A 21,648-nucleotide genomic window follows, 5' to 3' on the forward strand; every position below is an offset into this window, starting at 1 on the left:
TGCCCCAGCTTTGGGAGTCCCTCGGCAGTGCCAAAATGCGCAGCAGCGTCCTGAGCTGGCAGCGCCAGAACCCCCAGCCTGGCACAGCAGGAGGGAGGCAAAGCTACCAAAAATGGCCCCCAAACCCTGAAAAATCCGGAGTGGGAGGGAAGAATGCCACAGCCCTTCCAGTCCAGGGATGGTGGGGCCTGTCCCAGCCAGCCCAGCACAGCTGGATCCCCAAACTGGGACAGGGACCATCCCACTGGCACCAGCCCCACGAGGGGAGCCCGATCCATCCTTGGGTCCCACAACATTCCTACTGAAAACGTGCACAGGGGTTTTCCCACTGGCACATCTGGGGCTTCTCCCTTCCCAGCAGGGAGGGGAGCACAGTGGGAATGCTGGGGGGGCAGGAGGAGGGGACACCCCAGCGATTCCCAGGCTCCTCAGGAAACCTGGGATGTTTCTTCCCAGAGGAGATGCCTGACGTGGCACAAGGGAGGGCTGGCTTTCATAACCTCTGCCACGACAAAAGCAAAAGCACTGGAATGTTTTCCCTGCTTTTGCCAAAAAAAACCCCAAACAACTTCTTCAGCAAACAACCCCCATCCCTGCAACGTCGGGAGTTTCCTGTCACCAACCTCCTTCCCGCCAGGAACCCTGGAAAAACCTCAACCACAACCAGGAAATTCATTTTTCAAGGGAATAATTGCTCCAAGTGGAGTATTGGAGCCCAGCAAAACCAGTTAGGATGGAGATCCACTCCCAGTTGTTTGCTGGGAGGAGATTTGCTTGCTCCAGCCATAGCCAGGTCTTGAGGGGTGTTTTCCTCAGGGCTGTTTTCCCCACATCCCCAGCAGGACGTGGCAGAGGTTTGTGCCATGGGGGCAGCCCCACAAGGTGAGATTTGAATTGTTTGCAGTAACCCAGATGGGTTTAACAGGCACTGTTCCTGCACACGTTGATTAAACCCTGACCCGGACCGGTTCCACCCCTTTTCCCAATCCCTGCTCCCTTCCCACGTGGATTTTCACAGGCTTTTTGCCAGGGTGAGAGAAAAAGCAAACAAACCTTCAATTACCAGCTCGTTCCTGCCCAGTATTCCCCTCAGTAAGGATTTGCTGTCGCTGCAGAGGGAATTGATGGGCAAGGGCGAGCTTTGGGGTGTGGGAGCTCTGGAAGGGAACAGGGAGGGCTGGCAGGATGCAGAGGGCTCAGCCAGCGATCCATCAGCCCTCAAATGAAGAGCCAGCCCATGCCAGCAGTGCCTAATTCCATTATTTTAACACACGGCTTCCTCTGGACCCTCCGTTATCCCTGCGGACGTGCGCGAGGCCCCGGCGCACGCAGGGAGCGGCACCAGCCCCTTCTCCCACATCCCAGACTGCAGGACCAGCCCAAGGATGGGTTTTCTGGGATTCAGCCCCTCTCCACGCCCTGCACAGCCCCATAATTACCCAAACAGCACCAAAATCCCAAAGAGACACCGGCTCCTGTGCTGGGCTGGCAGAGCCAGGGGAGCCTCCGACACCTTCCACAACAGCCCCACAGGAGAGGCCCTTCCTTCTCCTCAGTGAGAGCAATTAATGCCTTAATTCACTACAGCAGAGAGGCGTGATGAGGGACAAGGCACTTCCTGGTCACCAGCAAGGAGAAGCCAAACAACTTCTCATGGGATCATGGAATGGTTTGGGGTGGAAGGACCTCAAAGCTCATCCCATTGCATGGCCAGGGACACCTTCCACTGGACCAGGTTCCTCCAAGCCCCATCCAGCCTGGCCTTGGACACTTCCAGGGATAAATTCCTCTCCTTTGGGAGCCTTTCCGAGCCTGCAGATCCCCTGAGGGGCCAAGAGGAGACTCACCCAGTCGGTGTTTCAGCCCCGTCAGCTCCAAAGCCTGGGGCCAGCAGATCCAAGTCCCACCACTGCCACCACCCTGGTGACAACCAGAGCAGGATGGGGGCGACAGGAACACGCAGCACAGAGATTGTTCCACCCCCAGAGGACACAGAGGCCACCCCCAGCCACACATCCCCTGTGGGACAAAGGCAGAGGCACCCCCGGGGTCCCGACACTGGCAGAGGAGCCTCATCCAGGCTGAGCAGAGAGGAAACTTTTTCCCCAATTTCCCGCAGTGTTTTCCACTCTCCAGCAGCTCCTCGGCCCATGAAAAGGCACAATGGAAAAAAAAAAAAAACCCACTGGATTAAGAGCAAACCTGGTTTGCATCCCTCACCAGCAGCCATGAGCTGAGGGGCCACCGAGCAGAGCATTCCACAGCAGCCACTCACCATCCACCCACCGGGAATGTCCTCCCTTGGGAATGTCCTCCCTTGGGAATGTCCTCCCTGGGGCACAGCAGGCACAGAGCTGGCTCCCGCAGCTCCCCGGGAGCAGACAGCTCTGGCATGGGGCTGAGTCAGAGTTTACCCTGCAGCTCCAGACCTGCGGGGATGCTTCCCGAGATCCCACGGCAGCAGCTTCCCTCTCCCTGCCATTCCCCCCGCCAATGACAGAACCTCTCTCGCTGCTTTCCCTGACACGTTAATGGCAGGTTTGCCTTTCACCGTGGAGGAATTAATTTGGGGTTATGCTTTGAGCAAATTCAAAGGCACATCTTGAGATCAAAGAACAGCTGGGGAAGCATCCGGAGCATCCACAGCCCCAGATCAACAGGGACGGGTGCAGGAGGAGATGGAGGAGATCCTTTTGTGCTCTTCCTTTTGGGAAACTTCTCCTCTCTTACAATTCTGAGCCAGGCCCAAACAGAAATTGAAATTCAGTTGGCAAAGGCTGAGGGAAGAGGAGGGAAAAGCCTGTGGAATATCAGCAGCCTTCCCAGCAATTCCTGCTCCAGGGGGAAAGAGGCGCGGGATGGAGAAGGGAATGATGGAGAGAGGGGTATCCAGAGCAGGAGCTCATGGGATGAAGAATTAAGCCAGGTTTTCCCAGTCCCTGCTTTTTTCCAGAGGGATTTTTTTCACCCCACCCCAGATCCCATCTGCTGTCAGCACTGAGGAACCATCCCATAAACCTGACCAGGGCAGGAGGGAATTTAACCCCAACTTGGAATCAAAGAGCTCTGCAGCTCCAGCTTTGGGGCTTCCCAAGTAATGTTTTTATGAAATGCTTGATGCATAATGAGAGAGAATTCTAATTAAGAGCAGCTGACAAATTGCACTTCGGCAGTAAATAAGGCTCTGCCTCCATTAATAAAATGAAATGCTTTGGTAAAAATTGGGATAATTATGATTTTGGGGGGGAGGTGGTAAATAATTCCAACCTATCCAGCCACCACTGGATTTCAAGCACTAAACCACTGCTCAGGGGCAGGGCAGGGGTGGGAAGCAGCCAGGTGTTCCATGGATCCTATGGATAAACAGATTGAAAAGAAACCTCTGGGGTTTCTGAATCTCCCAGAGGATCCCATGGGTGGGCTTGGTGGTCAGCACCAGGGATTTCCATGGCTGAAATCCAGGACAGGAGACAGGGATCAATCCCACACGGATCTATAACCTCTGGGTTGGAGTTAATTGATAAATTAATGAAACCCATGCCCAAGTTGGTTTATTTAGAGCTGCAAGGGAAGGATGTTTCCCCATGGAAAGCTTTGCTACATTCCCAAAAAACAAACTTTCCCTTCCTTCATTATCAGAGCCAGATCCCTCCTTCCTCCCAGAGCCTGTGGAGAAGGTCCAGGGCTCCACAAAGCCAAACAAACACAAGGGCTGCTGTTTGTTGTGCCCTGGGCAAAGGAAATCCGAGCGAAGCAGGAACGCAGGAGCCAGGCTGGGGCTCGGGCAGGAGCCCCCAGCTCCATCCTCCCTCTCCAGGAGGGAAAGGCTCCGTTCCTGCAGCACCACTCCAGTGCCACACTCCAAAACTTAATAAAGCAGAAAATCCACAACCTCTGGGTTGCAAATCCTCCACCTAGCCCGGCAATGAGGATGTGCAGCTAATTAACTTCTGAGGAGTCACAGCTGAACAGGAAAGAGCGCATTAAAATGGGAACGTGTGCCGGGCACGTCCCGCAGGAGCCGGCAAATTGCATCAGAGGAATCTTCATTCCGATGATAAATTAACACCAGCCACAGGACCCGGCACGTCTTCCATGTTTTCCATGTTTTCCCTGCCTCCTGGAATAATGAACCCATCAAATCCAGCTCCCTGCAAAGCAGGAGGGGGAGAAGCAGGAGCACCTTCCCGGCTTTGCCAGGTGGGAGCACAGACGGGAGGATCCTGGGCATCCTCCTACTGCACCCACGGCAGCAGAGACTGCCCTGCCTTGTCCCACCAGGTAGAGAATCCCAAATCCCAGAATTATTGAGGCTGAAAAAGCCCTCCAAGATCCCAGAGTCCAACCTGTGACCGACCCCCACTTCATCCCCAGCCCAGAGCACTGAGTGCCATGTCCAGGCCTTCCTTGGACACCTCCAGGGATGGGAACTCCAACCCCTTCCAATGCCTGACACTTTTCCCAGGAAGAAATTCCTCCTGAAATGTAGGTTTGTGCCAGGAATCACTTCCTAGAGCCCCTCCCTCCCAAAAAAGATGCTCCCCATGGTCTAACCCAGCTGTGGTATAGCCCTGAGAAAAAAATTGCCATTTTAAACAGCGTGCAGCTACACCTGCATGGTCCTTCCTCCTCCTTCTCCTCCTGTAGCCTCATCCATGCACTCTTCCCAGATTTTCCTCTCAAAAAGTGACTTGCATGGATTTAGAAGGCAAAATATTCATCCTGAAGGCCCATTCTGAGCCAGCCACCATCGCAGGACAGGAGAGGATCCTTGGGGCTGTTTATCAAGCTCTCAAAGCCTTCCCAGGGGTTCTCACCCAAAATAGCCCAAAACTCACTGTGCAAAACATCCAGTCCCAAACTACATTCCCAAAAAGCTTTCAAGCCATGATTTGCACACCCAGAAAAGGGCAGGAGCACCAAGAAGTTCTGTTTGGAAGGGGTCAAGGGGATTCAGCTCCCACCAGCAGCATCCTCACTCCCGATTCCCTCTGGCCCATCCCACTGCAGATACCTCACCCTGCTCAGGGAAACCTTGGAGCTGCTGCAAAGCAGAGCCCCAAATATTCCCAAGAATATTTGTGTGTGAAACACAAGCCCTGGAGCCCAGAGAGGGATCTGGGCTGTGCTGGTTCTGTGGGATGAGGGCAGCGGCACCTATGGAACAAACCCCAACCCCACAAAGGCTTTTAAAGGGCACTTCAGTCGCTGCTTGTTTAAATCCAAGGAATGCTCTGCCCATCACATGATGCTTTATTGATTTCCTCTGTACTCAGGATCAAAAAAACCCACCAAACCTCTACCCAGCAGACAAGGGAAAAAATGAAATCCAGTGGAGATGGTATTTCCAGGCTGGAATTACAGCCCTGGCTCCCCATGCTCCCTCCCTGACCATCTTTTACACCCCAGGTATTGGCAGGGCCCTGGTTAGAGCTGAGTAATGGCCCAGCAGCTCTTCCCTGGATTATTCATTAACTCCTGCTGCTCCTGCAGCATCTGCCCTCCCTTCCCTGGCCTGGGAAGGAGCAGCTCCCAAGGGAGACCCCCAGACCCCAGCGCCCATCGGATCCCGCAGCAGGAGGGATGGAGCTGCCTCCCTGTGCAGATGTTCCCGAGGAAAATGAAGCCTGGGGGGAGAGGAGATGAAGATGATTAAGCCTCATTATCCTAATTAGTAATGATGGGAGCAGAGTCAGGCAGAGGAGTGGAAAGAACAGGAGCTGCAGGTGGGGCTGGGGCAGCCCCTGGGGGTTTCAGCTCCCACCAGGACCAGCTGGATTCCTCCCTCTCCCTGCCCCTGTCCCAGCAGGGAATTCCTGCTTCCTCAGAGGTGAAGGGCTGTGATCCAGAAAAGGCGGGAGCCAGGGAGCTCCTGGAAGCCACAGGTGCTCCACTGCACCCAAAGCCCCCCCAGAGCCCACCCGTGTGGGCTTGGGAACACCCGGACACCTCCCGGGGCTTTGGCAGCTCCAAGACAAAGGCGCTCACAGAGAGTCACAAAATCACTCTGGGTGGAAAGGCCCTGTGAGAGCACCGAGTCCAACCACCCCGGCACTGCCAAGGCCACCATGACCACGTCCCCAGGTGCCACATCCACACAGCTTCAAAGCCCTGCCCTGCCAGCTGGGTCACTTCCTGCTGCTTCCAGTGCTTCCAAATTTCACCTTTTCATGTGAAAACCCTGGAGCAAAAGCAGCTGGGGACTGCCTGAAAAGCAGAGCCAGGGCTGGAGGCATCCCCTGGACTCCTGTGGGATTCCCCCAGGAAGAGGGAGGCCGGAGCAAGAAGCACATCACGAAAACCCAATAAAGCACCAAACTCCGAACAAAACCCAGCCAAGTCAGCAGAGCTGCACGACAGCTTTGAAGGATGAGAATAATAACACTTAATTCCAGCATTCTTATGCCTTGCAGCAGACCCAAAATAGCTCCTGAGCCATCAGGGACCTGCTGCACTGAATTTTTAAGTAAACTTTCCCTCAGAGGCTTTGGCTCTTGGCATCGACGACACCAAGCCCCGACCCTTTTTAGGAAATGGCTCACACAGCCCCGCCAGCTGCCCCTCTGCATCCAAAACCTCCTCAAACACCAGCTGACAGCCTTGCTTAAAAAAAACAGGTTAAACCAGTGGCTCTGTGTGAGGAAATTTTGGCAAAATGAAGGCGAGCCCATTTTTTAAAACCCCCGGGGATCTGTTTTTGCCGTGGTCTCACCCTCCAAGCAGCCCCAGATCTCCTGGTGTGGTTTGTACCAACCTTCACCAGCCCCACCAGCATCTCCTCCTCAGCTGGAGGATGAACAAACACCTTAAAGGCTTCACCCAGGGAAAAGGCAGAGATAAAGATGTAACAGCTTAGATCTGCCTTTTGTGAGGAACAGAACTGCTCCAGCTGCTCGGGATCATCGTTACCACCGGGGCTGGGAGGCTCAACCCTCCCTCTGCCATGAGCGAACACTGGGATGCCCCAGCTCCAGCACGAGCAAAACCCTTCTCGCTGCCAGGAGAGCGGGGCTGGGCTCAAAAGGAGCCGATAAAAGCTTTGAGAGGCTGTTGTTACCCAGCCTGGAGCTGTGCCAGGCAGGGAATGCTCCCCGAGCAGCTCCCTCCTGCTGCCCTGGCATGGCCAGGCTGCCCCAGCCCCACCGGCACCCCCAGCGCCCTGCCAGGGCAGGAACAGCCTGAGATGGAGCCCAGGAATTGGGAATGCCGTGGCTCAACCCTTGTCGGAGCAGCAGCGGCTCTCCAGGGAGCAGTCTGGGCTCCAGAGGAAGGGAGATGGCTCTGGAGCCACATTCCCGGCCCAGGGATGGCTCAAGCCTCACCAAACTTGTTTTTCCTTTCGACACACTCGGCTCTAACCTCTCCCCCTGCTCCCTGCACAGCATCCCCACAACCTCGCCAGCTCTCTGTTCCCTTCCCAAAGCATCCCAAAGGTGCCATCCTGGACCCATTGCCCAGCTCCAGGAGCCGATCCCGCTGCTCTGGGCAGGGACACAGAGCCCCCCCACCCTCTGCCAGCTCTCCTGGCCCTTCCCAAGGTATCCAGGGGGAGGAAAATCAGCACTTTGGATCAAGCAGACCCTGACAAGGTGGCTCGTGCCCGTTATCCATGTGGAGAGGCCCCAGCACAGGGACACCCCCTTTTCCAGGAGGAAACACACCAGCAGCAGCACTGTTTGGGGATCTAAACCCTCCCCCAGCTCCACGTGAGCCACGGGGTGTAAATCACCACCAGCAGAATTCCCATGGGATGAGCGTGTGGGGGCAGGTGCGGCCCACACGGAGCAACCGAGCCAGGAGACAGCAGCTCTGCTCCCAGCAGCGTTTAACCTGGATTTAAGGATATTGGGGATGGTTTTATACCTCCACTGCACTGCTTCCTGCAAGGCCACCACCCTCCCTGCCCGTCCCTGCTGCTCCACCCCGCTCTTCCCAACACAAGGATTTCACTTCCCCAAACTCTTCCCTCTCCACTGTTTCAACGCCCCACGGAAAACTCCGACCACCAGGAACAAGTGGGGTTTGTGCCCCAGCTGTTTCTCCACCCTGCTGGGAAACACCAGCTCGAGGCAGTGGATCCAGCCCATCCCAGCCCCATCCAGCAGCAGGAAAAGGCAGAGTTTGGAGCCAAACGGCTTCCAAGGGATCCAACAGCAGCTCCTGGCCACCCACTGAATCCTGCAGAGGGTTTGGGAGCCCCAAAAAGCCCCAAAAAGCCAGGACAAGGCAGGCAGAGGGCGAGGAGAGGCAGCAGATTCTCACCACTGGCACTTCATTCCCTGGGTGTTCACCGGCACTGGGAGTGACCCCACAACATCCAGTTGGATGCAATTGGGAGCCATTCTCCTCCCAGCTGAGGATGCACCTGCACCTGTGGTCCTGTCAGGAGAGGCTCCAAAAGCCAGGGAGGGGGGAAGGTTGCACCTGCAGACTCCTGAGAACCTCCCTCTCCTTCCTCATAAGCACAGAACAAATAAAACTCCACTGAACTAAAGATGAAAATCTAAAAACCTCTGTGGAAATGTTTGGAAATCTCTTCACATTCTCATGTTTTCAGCTGTAAAAACCCACCAGCTCCCCATTTCTGTCTTCCTTCCTTTCACAGCAGCCTCAGGCTGCTTCCCTGGATTGTGCAGCACTCCCAGGGCTGGCAGCTCTGCAAATGAAACCCCTGGGCTGGGACACGAGGTCACACCTGAGCTGCCTGAGGAGCGCTGCCAGCAAAAAGAACAAAAGCAGAGGTGTGAAGGGAGAAAAAAAACCAGAAAGATTAAAAAAACCCAGAGCTCAGCCAGCCTAAAGGTGCATCCAGCACTGCCAGAGCCAGCCAGGGCTCGGGGAAATCACGGATTCATTAAATCTGGGAGAGAAATCCATCCGTGTCCAGCTTCCAGATGCTCTTCCTTGCAGCTGCAGGAAGGGCAGGAGCCCCCTCAACCCTGGAATTCCCACTCACCCTCACTGGGAGGAGCCCCCAGACAGGGAATTCCCACTCACCAGCACTGGGATGAGCCCCCAGCCAAGGAATTCCCACTCACCAGCACTGGGATGAGCCCCCAGCCCCGGAATTCCCACTCACCAGCACTGGGATGAGCCCCCAGACAGGGAATTCCCACTCACCAGCACTGGGATGAGCCCCCAGACAGGGAATTCCCACTCACCAGCACTGGGATGAGCCCCCAGACAGGGAATTCCCACTCACCAGCACTGGGATGAGCCCCAGACAGGGAATTCCCACTCACCAGCACTGGGATGAGCCCCCAGCCAAGGAATTCCCACTCACCAGCACTGGGATGAGCCCCCAGACAGGGAATTCCCACTCACCAGCACTGGGATGAGCCCCCAGACAGGGAATTCCCACTCACCAGCACTGGGATGAGCCCCCAGCCAAGGAATTCCCACTCACCAGCACTGGGATGAGCCCCCAGCCCCGGAATTCCCACTCACCAGCACTGGGATGAGCCCCCAGACAGGGAATTCCCACTCACCAGCACTGGGATGAGCCCCCAGCCCCGGAATTCCCACTCACCAGCACTGGGATGAGCCCCCAGCCCCGGAATTCCCACTCACCAGCACTGGGATGAGCCCCCAGACAGGGAATTCCCACTCACCAGCACTGGGATGAGCCCCCAGCCCCGGAATTCCCACTCACCAGCACTGGGATGAGCCCCCAGCCCCGGAATTCCCACTCACCAGCACTGGGATGAGCCCCCAGACAGGGAATTCCCACTCACCAGCACTGGGATGAGCAGGTCGGCCCCGTACACGAACGCTGCTCCCAGAGCGAAGCCTGCGGCCACTGGGAAGAAGGAGAAGGCTCCGAAGGTGCCGGATTCCTCGGCCATCTCGATGGCTGGGGCCAGCAGGGACCAGTAGGATGCAGCCAGCATGACCTGGGGACAGAAGGGGAGTGGTGAGATCCCATGGGACAAAAGGGAAGCCGAAATTCCAGTGGAGAAATGGCTGCGGGACCAGGATCCTGCAGTGGGAAGGAGCAAAGGGATCACAGACACAGCAGCAGGAAGATGCTGAGGGAAAAGTGACCCCACCTCTCTGTCCAGCAACCCCCAGCAAGTCCCCTTTGCAGGATGCTCAGAATCCCAGAATGGTTGGGGTTGGAAAAGACTTTAAATCCCATCCCATTCCACCCCTGCCATGGGCAGGGACACCTCCCATTATCCCAGGCTGCTCCAAGCCCTGTCCAAGCTGGCCTTGGGCACTTCCAGGGATCCAGGGACAGCCACAGCTTCCCTGGGCACCCTGAGGGCCTCCCCACCCTCACAGGGGAGAATTCCTTCCCAATTCCCAACCCAAACCTCCTCTCTTCCAGCTGAAAGCCTCTGAAGAGGAGCTGCTGCCCGGCTCTCCCAGCACGAGGACTCGGAGCAAACTCTCCCATCCTCAATCTCTCCCAAGGAAGGAAGGAGCTGCCTCTTGCAGACACCAGTCCCTGGGGGATTGTGTAAATCTGAGCTCGCTGTGAGTAAGAAGAACGAGGGTTGTCATGTCAGGCTTAAGCACGGCTGTCAAACCTCATATTTCAAATGCCACCTCCTTTAAAAAACAACCACACACCCCAACGTGGAAACACAGGCAGCAGGGAAAGGCTCCGGAGAATTATGTTGTCAGCTCATGTTAAGATAGCATTTCCCCACGGCAAACACAGCCCTGACAGGGCTCAGCCTCCAGAGCCTGGCAGCACCCAAGGCAGCTCCGAGGATCCCACCAGCTCGGGGGGAAGGCGACCACAGAGCTCTGAGCCAGCCCAAGGTGAAGGAAAAGTGATTTCCTGCTGCGTTATGCAGATCAAAGCCTTCGCCCCAGGGGCTGGAAGTCACTGTCCCAGAATCCCAGAACATTCTGAGCTGCAAGGGACCCACAGGGAGTCCTTCAGCAGCTTCCCCTCAGCCTGTCCCGGAGCTCAGGGGGGGATTTAGGGACATGGGATTGCCTGGAGCAGCCCAGCTCCTGCCCACCCAGGTCAGTGTCAGAGCTCGGGTTCAGCTGCAGCTCTTCCCAGCTGACAGAAGGGGGAGGATTCCTGCCAACAGCCCCATTTAAGTGACAAATTCCCCCCGATCTCAAAGCTCTGCACCGCCCAGCCAGGGCCAGGCCCCGAACCCCGATGGCACCGAGCCGGCTGGTGGCAAAGGCAGGAACGAAAGAGGAAAACCTCCCTGGGCCCTCGTGGGATCAATGAGCCCAGAGCCACTCGGATTTTCCACACCTTCCCCTCACTCCAGCCCCTGAGCCGGGGAGCAGCTGCTGGCACAGGGACACCCCGCTCCTGCCAAGCTGGATTTGGGCACTTTCACTCCTCTGCGCTCCAAAGCCAAGATGCAGCAATGCCACAAATCCACCATTTCTCGGGAAAACACGGCAGGGTCGGTGGGGGAGGAGAAGCAGGCAGGAGGCAGCTGTGGGATCCGAAGCATCACCGGGATGGAGGAGCCCAGACCCTTCCCTGGGGCCCAGCAGCGGAACAGGAGACAAATCCAGACTCCAAAACCAACCACGCGGAACGAATCCAGATCTGTGCCCTCGCACTGGTGGGAATCCCCCAAAACACAGCAGGATTTAAGCCCAAACACCTCTCCCAGGGCTGGGCATCTCCTTCCACAGGGATTCAGTGCAGCACTCCCCAAAATTCTCCAAACTCTCCTCACCCCCCAAACCCACGGGTCCAGCGCTGCCCCAGCTCAGCCCCATGGCTGTGGAGCCGCACAGGAGCTTTTTCCTGCAAATCCAGGATAAACAGAGCCATGACCTTCACACCCGGGGCTGGGTTCAGCCCACCCACCCTGCTGGGGCAGAATTAAATCCCTCATTAAAGCAGGCAGGCCTGGCCACGCTCCTGTGAGATCCCCGGGGTGAGAACAGGAACACCGAGGGAAACACAGGAGCAGGAAATCTGGGAAAAGGAGATCTCCGTGGCAGGACGGGAAAGTCAGGAGGAAGAGGAGACTCTGGTAGGACACTTCCCCTGCCAAACTTTTCCTTCACGAAGGCTCCAACAACGAGGAGCAGCCTCAGCAGAGCCGTGTGAATTCCTGATGCTGTTTTAAGGGAATACTCGATCCCAGTGTGCCTGGGGAGGGTTGAGGAGCGTGGTTGGATGATCTCCTGCTCCACCCGGGACAGAGGACACCCAGCTCCAGCCCAGCAGAGGGAAAGCTGTGCCAGGCTGCAGGGAAGGGGGGCTGCAGGTGTTTGTTGCTGGTGTCTGAGCCCAGCCCTGCAGCACCGCAGAGAAAAAAAAGGAAAAAAAAAAAATCTCATTTAAAGATATCAAGATTTAAGGGAAAAGGCAGCAGAATTCCACATCAGATGCCCCAGCAAGCAAAGCTTTGTCTCTATGGAAACACATCACCTCGCAGGCTCCTGCATGCAAAACCCTGGATTATCCAGAGTTCCAGGCAGGGAACTGAGGCAGGGAAAAGGCAAAGCCAGGGCTGGAAGGAGCTGAGCCCCCCCACACCACTGCAAGGACCGAGCTGCACAGGGCCCTCCACCCCAGGTGACACCTGTGCTGTCAGACAGGGGCAGCTTGAGCCAGCAGGATGCTCCCAGTACACCCAGGGCTCTCCCAGTACACCCCAGTTCAATTTAACCACACGCCCAGGCTCACCCCAGCACCCCCAGATGAGCTGGAGCATCGGCAGGGAAGGCAGCGCCCAGCCACAGCTTCCTGCATCCCAAAACAACCCTCTGCACCCCAGGCACCCTCCCTGAGGTCACCTGCACGTCCCTGTCCCACATCCTCCTCCTGCCTCAGCGGTGGCAGAGACATTTGGAGTTAATCCTGGATTTATTTGGCTTGGCAGCTCCCAGGAGGCCAGCAGGGAAGTGTTTACCAGGAGGGTGGAGAACCTGCCCAGCTCCAGCATGGCACAGGTGAGGGCAGTTTCCACAATCCCGCTTGCCTGAGGGCTGGGACAGGAGGTGATTGCTCCTCCAGCTCCTCCGTGGATCCTTTGCAAAGCCCCCAAGCACAAGAACCAGGAGAAGGGGGAGGGAAATGTTCCTTGTGTTGTTCAACCCTGTCAGGCAATGAAAAGATGGAGAGCCAGCTGTTGGTCAAGCAGTGGCAACGCTGCCCCGCTGGGAGAATTGAAATTCAGGGGGACCCTGCTGTCACCAGGGGCTCCCTCACAGCCTGTCCCCTCCAGGCACTGCAGCACCCCAAAACCAGCTCCCCCTCCCTGCTCTGAGCGCTGCCAGCTGGAAGAGCTGAGGCAAAAGCAAATGTTTGCAGGAGTTCTGCTTCCTGAGCCACACCCGGGCCAGGCAGGGGGGACTCAGAGCTGCTGGCAGGGTGACGTGGTGGCCACGGCAAGGACAGCGCTGGGACAGCAACTCCTGATCCCGATGGGATTCATGGAGGAATGCCTGCAACCACCAAGGTGAATGATCCTCACCCTCCAGGGCGCTAACCCAGCTCCTGTCACCCACCACGGCACCCAGGTGCCACCTGCCCAGCCGGGACACAGCGAGGGGGACCTGGCAGAGCCCAGGTGGCCCCAGCACACACGTGGCAAGGGGCCCCTCCCCGCAGAGCACATCCCAGGGGCGCTCCAGCACCTGCAGTGTGGGGAGTAGCGCTGGACTCGACCTTTAACGGGGAAACAAAGGTGATTTAACGAGTCTGAGTGAGGCCCCACCTGCCCCCAGCACGTGGGCAGCGGCAGCTCCACATTCCCAAGCCCCCCCACACAATTTCAAGACACGTTTTCCTTCAGGAAAAGCCGCCCAGAGCCCCACATTCCACGTGCAGCTTCCAGGGAGGGCTGCAGCTCTCTCTTCCCTCTCCTCCCGAGGGTTTAAAGCACCCATGGAGAAGCACAAAGCCAGCCAGGCACAGCAGCCCCCAGCACAACTCTCCTGCCCATCTCCATCGCTCCAGTGCTCCGGGAGCGACTCAGAATCCCAGGGAAACGAGGAGAGTTGAGCTCCAGAGAGCCAAGCCCAGCGTGGGCAGCCAGCCAGGAGGAACCGGGCCAGGATGGGACTGAGCCGAGCCCTGCCCTGCCCTCGGGGGATCAGCCCAGGGATTGTAACTCGAGTGGGCACCAAACCGGGCTGCAGAGAACACAGGGGAGGAGGAGGAGGAGGAGGAGGATGCTGCACTCACCCCTGCGGCGAAGCCCAAGCTCCCATCGAGGATCCGCCTCTGGAAAAAACCAAACACAAAACGCTTTTAACTCCTGGTGAAAGCACTGCCCACAGTGCTGGGGAGATGGGGAAGGGCTCGCCAGGCTGCAGAGGGGCTTTGGACAAGAGGGAATGGCTTCCCACTGCCAGAGGGCAGGGACAGAGGGGATTTTGGGAAGGAATTGTTCCCTGTCAGGGTGGGGAGGGGCTGGGATGGAATTCCCAGAGCAGCTGTGGCTGCCCCTGAATCCCTGGAAGCGTCCCAGGCCAGGTTGGATGGGGCTTGGAGCAGCCTGGGACAGTGGAAGGTGTCCCTGCCCATGGCAGGGGTGGCACTGGATGGGCTTTAAGGTCCCTTCCCACCCAAACCATTCTGGGATTCTGTGGGGGCAGCATCCCCACGATCCCACAGAGCCTCCTGGCTCCCTCCCTGCCCATCCAGAGCCCAGGCCAAAGCCTGTGCAAAGTTAAACCAGAGGCTCTCCTGCCCCTCTGCATGAGCTGCCCTGCATTTCCCTCCCTCCTTGAAGGCTTTCATCCCTCCAATACCAGGCAGCTCCAAACAAATCCATTGCTCTGCCCTATCCCAGGGGGACAAATCCTGCCCCTTTCACTCCCAGGGCAGGTTTTGTCCCTCCCTCCCCAAGGAAGAAAACCAAAGTGCTCCTCCAAAGGGAGCCTCACTTTGCAGCCACCTCCTGAATAAACCATCACAAGACCAAGGCATGAATAATAAATCCATCTGGGCAATTTGGAACACCCTGGTGAGGGGGGCTCTAATTTTGGATCCAGGGTGACTTGAAGCTCAGCGTTTTGCTCCATCTGAGCACGGACTGACCCAAATCCTGCCCTGGAAACGTGGCAGCAAAACCAGGTTAGAGGCAGGGAAGCTGCTGTTGCCAACACAGAGCTCTGCTTGCAGCTCCTGAGCCCCAGGAGCACATTCCACAGCCCAGGCTCAGCAATTTCATTTCCCTCCCCTCTGGTGTGTTGAGAAAGGAGCTGGATTTTTCCTCCTCTTGCCCCAGGAGTGACGCTGAGCCCCTCAAAGCTGGGAGCAGGCAGCCCAACCCAGCCAGGAGCAGGGCACAGGCCTCGGATGCGGATCCTGCTGGGATCCCAGGGACGAGAAGCTGATCCCAGCACTCACCTGCCCACTGGAGAACACAAACACCAGCGCCGAGCCCGCTGCCGTCAGCCCCCAGGTGAGGAACGTCCCCAGCAGCGCCTGCACCACCGGCCCAGATCCCGCGATCATGCTGGCCTAGGAGAGAGGAGCAGCCTCAGGAACAGAGCCGGGTGTTCACAGCCAGAGAACAACCCCCAAAGCCCACCCAAACCCCTCCACCAAAGGGATCAGAGCCAGCTCAGCTCGACCACCCTCCCCTGAGCTCCTCTCTCCCCTTAGGTGAGGCTTTGCAACTTAAGCCGAGCTCGGTGGAGCAGCGGGGATGGGATACAGCACATCCCACCTGGAGCACAACCGCCGGGATTTGGGGCTCAGCCTGGCACAAACGGCGCTCAGACCTCGCCCAGGCCACGTCCCGCTCCGTGGTGCCCCCTCTGTGTGCCCCAAGGCCGGTGTTCCCGGTGTGGAGGGCCAACACCCTCACAGCACCCGCCTTCCCGCACCTTGGGAAGGGGGGAAAAGAGGAACCAAGCGCAGGGATGGGGAGCGAGCACTGGGAATGGGAATGCACACAGGTGTGGAAACACGGCTGCACAAATCCCTAACACACGCAGGCACGGATACGTTCACACGTGAATAATCAAATACACCGGGCTTGATGGATTTAAATGCAAATATCTAAGAAATACACACACCAGTGCCAGCTTCAAAGGCTCTCCCAGCCCCCAGCCTTGCCCCAAGGCTCTTCCCAAGCCCCGCAGGTGCGTGCCCAGCTCAGGCCCCGCTGGTTTCCCGGCTCAGACTCCCCCCCAGGTCCCCAGGAAGCGCCCCCCTTTCTACAGGGGGCCCCTACAGCCCACCCAGGAGGCCCCAAACACCCCCAAATCACCCCCCAACCCTACACCGGGCACTCCGCCCTATTACCCCGCACCCCGGGCCCGCCAGCCGCGGGGCCGGTCCAGGACCCCCGAATCCTCCAAACCTGGATCCCCCGGGCGGTCCCAGAGCCCCCAAACCCCAAAACTGAGGCCACCGGACCCCGAGCCCTCCAAATCTAGAACCCCCCGGCCAGACCCAGGACCTCCGGACCCCGCAAACCTGGACACCCCTGAGACCCTGACCCATCCCAGGACCTCTAAACCCCCCAAACCTGGAGCCCCAGGCCCATCCCAGGACCCCCAAACCCCCCAAACGCGGAGCCCTCGGATACCGCGGCCAGCCCCAGGATCTCCGAACCCCCCCCAAACCCGGAGCTCCCGGCCGGTCTCAGGCCTCCCTCCAACCTGGAGCCCCCGGTCGGTCGCAGAACACCTCACGCCCCAAAGCCGGAAGCCCCGGGCGGGTCGGGGCCCGCGCTCGCCCCGCACCTGCAGCCCCGAGCCCGGGCCGGTCCCGGCGCCGCTTCCGGGTGCCGCACACGTGTCTGGGGCTGGCCCCGCCCCCCGCCCGTCCCAGCCAATGGCAGCGCGGCGGGGGCGGGCCGCCCGCGGCTCTGCGGTTCGCGCGGGCGCAACGGCCACAAAGCGAGGCGGGCGCGACAAGCTGTCCTTGGTGCTGTCGCGTCGCTGTCGCCGCCCCCCGCTGCAAAGAGACCCCCGGGCACCGCTTCCCCTGGCAGCCTAAGGGCAGCTCCTGCTGCTGCTGCTGCCACCCGAGTGTCCCGAGAGCCCCCCTCGGTGCCACCCTCGCGCTGCCGCCGCCCGCAATCAGCGCCGCTAATTAACAGCCAGAGGTGGCTCCTTAATGAGCAGCACGTGGCAGCCCGGGGCAGCTCACGGGGGCCAGCGGACCCCGCTCCGTGGCTGGCAGCCGTCCCTGTCACTCGGAAGGTGCAGCCAGAGCCACTCGTCCGATCCCACCCATGGATGTCACAGAATCCCAGGATTATGGAGGCTGGAAAAGGCTTCCGAGGTCACCGAGCCCAGGCTGTGCCCGATGCCCGCCTTGTCCCCAGCGCAGAGCACTGAGTGCCGCATCCAGGGATGGCGGCTCCAAACCTCCCTGGGCAGCCCCTGCCAGTGTTTCACAACTCTTTCCTTTTCCTGATGTCCGACCTGGATGTCCCCAAAAGTGTCGCCACAGGGCACAGGTGGGCTGGGGGCAGAGGCAGCTCTGTCACCGCTTCCTCCCCGTGCTGGCACAAGGGACAGGGGCTCGCAGTGACAGCCACAGAGCCAGGCCAGCCCCGGTGTCCCCTCCTGTGCCACGCCAGAGGAGCAGGAGCTGGCAGAAGGACACATCCTCGTGAGTTTATCTCAAACAGCCTCGGATCGGCCCCCGCTGCCCCAGCTCGGAAAGGTCAGGGCCACCCAAAACCTCCCTGATTTAGGATTTAATCAATCTCGCCCTGTAATTGCTGCATCCCTCATTAGCGCCCAAGGCCAGGCAGATGCAGGGCGAGGTGCCAGCTGGAGGGACACGGGGACAGACACACAGAGCTCCCCCACCACCCCCGGGATCCCCGGCCGGCTGTGACGCAGCGCTGGCGGGGCTGGGGACAGCTGGTGACCCGGCAGGGCTGGCCCTGGGGACACGGCTGACACGCTGCCATGGGCTGGGGGCGGCTGGCAGCGATGGGGACCTGTGGGTGGCAATGGGGACAGTCGTGGTGGCTCTGTGCAGAAGCATCAGCAAAATCAACTCACAGCCCCGTTCCCCGGTGTCATTTCTGTGTGCAGGGACACTTCCATGTCACAGCCCTGCCTGTCCCTGCCAGTGTCACGGCCCTGGCTGTCCCCTCAATGTCACAGCCCTGGGCAGGAGGGCTGGGAGCTCCCACCCGGGCCCTGCCTGTTCCAGCAGGGAAGGGGGAGACCCAGAGCCCCTAAAATGCATTTTAAACAACAAAAGGGGCACAAATCTGGCACCATCTCTCATCAAGGTGAACGAGATGTCACAAGGGGCAGCTCCAGGGAGCCCTGGGGCAGCCAGGACCCAAATCCCTTGGGATTTTTTGCCATAGAACTGCCCCAGTGCTGTCTGGGGCAGAGAGGCACATCCTGCACACGGATGGCACCAGGCACCGCCGGCTGAGGCAGGGCTGGAGGTGCCCCTGGGAACGGCGAGCGTGTCCCTGTGTCCCCTCCGTGCCGGCTGGGCTCACGGCCGGGCTCTTTCCCAACCCAAATCCATCTGTGTCAGGCTGGGGCGGCGGCTGGAGCCAGCCTGGATGGTGAGACGAGGGAATGAGGACATCCAGGGCCGTCCCCAAGGACGGGGCCGGCGAGCAGCCGGGCAGCGCAGGCAGGGCCAGGCGGGGTCACTGTCCCATCCCACGAGCTGAGGTCACCTCTTTGTCACAGGGCACAAAGGAACGGTTTTGTCCTTCTGCTCTGGCTTTGGGCTCGCCGTGGGGGACACGAGGGACCCTCTGCAAGGCTGGGGGACCGCGGAGTTCCAGCAGCTGCTCCGAGCAGGAGGCAGCGCGCTGTCACCAGCCCTGACATTTCCAGCTGGAACAAAGCCCGGCTGCCAAAGCCAGGCTGTTCAGCCCCGATTTAATGCGCAGGACCCTCCAACGAGCCAGGCACAGCGGGGAGAGGCGCAGGCAGGAGCCGAGATTTCGGGCCGTGGCTGCCAAAGGCTCATTAGTGTCGGGGGCTCCGGGATATGATTCACCGGGAACGCGAGCGGCCGCTCTGGCCGAGCCCTGCCCCGGCCCCTCCAGAGATCAATAAACCAATTACGGAGGCAAACAACGGCAGGGCGAGAAGGAGAGGGCGGGAGAGGGAGGAAGGAACCGGCTGTGGGGAGGTCTGGAAGCAGCAGGAGCGGGAGCGGGGGGTGGAGGGGAGACCCCCGCGGGGTGCGGAGAGCGCTGGATCCCGCGGGGTGTGGGTGCTGCCCTGGATCCCGGCAGGTCGGGATGCTGCCCCGGGCGCAGGTGAAGGCGCCAGCGCCTCTTCCTCGCCATCCATCAGCGCTGCAGACGCTCCCGATTAGATCTGGCAGCCACCAGCCGGGTCCTGCCGCGCCTCGGGGTGCGGGGACATGACCCAGACTGTTTGTCTGGCTAATTAGCAGAAAGCAAAGCCTCCCCTCAGCCCGACCATCCCTGAAACGCGGCCAGGCCGCCTCCGGGCAGCAATCAGCAGAGCCACCGAAGCCGCCCGGGGCTGCTGGGCTGGAGCCGGGAAGGGGAAAGGCAGGGAAAGGGCAGTGCCAGCCGAAGTGTCCCTGGGGGAGAAACACCACGGTCATCCCTGCTGGCCTTGTCCCCACGGCCACGGGGGACAGCGGGGTCCCTCTGAGGGCAGTGCTGGCGAGGAGGGGGCTGGGGCATGACTGCTCCAGCACGGACACAGCGCTGCTCAGGGCCGGCTCTCCAAAGAGAGATCATCATCTCCAAGGGATCCTCAGGGATCCCCGGGCTGGCTGCACACGGGAGCAAATCCTGCCCCTCCTGACACCTGGGGAACAGCAGCTGCCCCTGCACCCCCTCACAGCCCAGTCCAGCCCAACACAGCCTCCTTCACCCCTGCTCCATGGATCCAGGAGAAAGGCCAGCTCACCCTACCCCTCCGTTGGCATCCCGGCCCCAGCTCCTTACAACACTCATTTCCAGGACAGGGGTCGAACGCGCTGTTTTCCACAGGGACTCTTGCGGAACAGCTGGGAATGGATGGCTGAAATCTTGGAAGGGCTTTTAAAGGCTCTCTGTGGTCACATAACCCCCGCGCCCCTCTCCCAGGGGTTATTTTGGCCGTGTGGGAAGGGGCTGTGTGTTCCTCCTCTCTCCAGCCCTGCCAGTAAATTGCTTTTCAGCGCAGTGGATGCTTCCCAGGCAAAAGGACAAAGAGGAGTTTATCTGCCAGCACCAAACCAGCTGCTGGGCACAGCGTCCCTCCGAACCAGGGACCACCCAGGGACGCAGAGCACGCTCTGCACTAGGCTTTAATTCAACCCCAAATCTAAGCAGAATGAAAAAAAAAAATCCCTTCAAAAGGCTCAAGGATGGCTTCCTGACTCAGCCAGCTGCTGCTGCCCTCCTCCTGGATGGAGATCAGCTCCGATCAGCTCCTCAATGCCCACCGGGCCATCATTTCATTAATTTTATGGGGTTTTTAATGAAGATCAGATCTGGGTTCAGCCAGGCTGAACTGGCTGGATTCCCCCAGCTCCCTGGCCCCAGATTCCCAGCGAGGTGGAAGTGAAAGGCGGGGAGAGGCTGGAGCCCTGATGCTCCTCAGGCAGCCCCAGCCAGCTGGAAGCACCCCGGGATCCCTGGGCTCCCCTGCCCTGCTGCTCTCGCCCCCGGATTCTCTCCAGCTGCGAGAAGCCCCTGCCAGCCCGGGCTGGGGGTGGTCTCGGTGCCAGGGCTTGGTGACCGAGGAACCCAGGGCAGGGGCGTGGCAGCGGCGCCTGTTCTGGGGAGAGATTGGAGGGTGCAGCGCTGGGAATGCACACAGCAAGGCTGCTCCGAGGGAAGGGCACGCTCAGGACATTGCTCCTGGCCACGGGAACCAGCCAGGAGAGGATAAAACAGCTCTCAAAAGGTCGCAAGGCACCAGCCCCCTCTCCTGGGCCGTGCTCCCTCCTCCCCTGCACGGTGACAGGACCGGGGGGCCGGTGCAGCCAGCCAGGGACAGCCATCCCTCGGGACACCCCGACGGCAGCACCCCAGAGATCCGATCCCCCGCTCACATCAGCCGAACATCTCCGTCCCAGCCTCCCTCCTCTCCCACTATTCCTGGGACATTAATTTCCACATCATCCTCAGCAGAAGCAGCTTTTTCCTGCCTCCTAAAGATTAATGAGGCTGATAACGACTCTGCCGGTGCTCCAGGACCTGATGTCTTTAGATCCGCCTTGGGAAGTGGATCGCGAAGTGCAAACGAGAGGCTCCCGGCGCACTCAGCAGCCTCGGCACGGGGCTCTTTGTTCACAGTCACTCCTAATTTCCTGCTTTCCATTGTCTCCTGGACAAGTGATGGAAAGAGCGGCAGGAATGGAGATGATTTAATTGCTCTCAAGACTCCAAACAAACCAGAGCAGACGTTATCTGCCCCAAACCTCTCCTTTTTGGTCTTTCTCCTCCAGGGAGAGGCCGTGGCAGGAGCCACCTGTATTGCACAAGTCCCCAGAGACCCCAAATATTTTGGCATAACCCTGAGACCGCTTCCAGAGGGGAGGACCAGCAAGGACCTGCCTTGGCTTGCCTTTGGAGTCAAGGTGCAAACTCCTGGGGCCAAGGCATTCCCAGCGTTCCAGGGAAACTTTGGGACTCTCAGACACCTCTTGGGTCACCCTCCATTGGGGTCACAGCGTGGCCATCACGCTGCTGTCACCTCCCTGTCCATCTCCTGGTGGCCCTGGAGAAGCCGAGCCCATGGCTGGAACCAAAATGTTTCTGGGCAGCGGGGTGGCAG

At 59.2% G+C, this 21,648-nt stretch overlaps 1 protein-coding gene across 1 annotated transcript in view; it reads right to left on the reverse strand.

The window, feature by feature from the left end:
* SLC39A11 (solute carrier family 39 member 11) overlaps nucleotides 1-16,645 on the reverse strand; it is a 70,928-nt gene extending 54,283 nt beyond the window's left edge. Inside the window, 4 exon segments of the mRNA XM_039562184.1 lie at nucleotides 9,735-9,893; nucleotides 14,132-14,170; nucleotides 15,302-15,415; nucleotides 16,564-16,645. Of these exon segments, the coding sequence (XP_039418118.1) occupies nucleotides 9,735-9,893; nucleotides 14,132-14,170; nucleotides 15,302-15,409 (306 nt within the window). The 5' untranslated portion in view covers nucleotides 15,410-15,415; nucleotides 16,564-16,645.
* Nucleotides 16,646-21,648: the final 5,003 nt, after the last annotated feature.

The sequence above is a fragment of the Corvus cornix genome, chromosome 18 (assembly GCF_000738735.6).
Source record: "Corvus cornix cornix isolate S_Up_H32 chromosome 18, ASM73873v5, whole genome shotgun sequence".
NCBI classification, from domain to species: domain Eukaryota; kingdom Metazoa; phylum Chordata; class Aves; order Passeriformes; family Corvidae; genus Corvus; species Corvus cornix.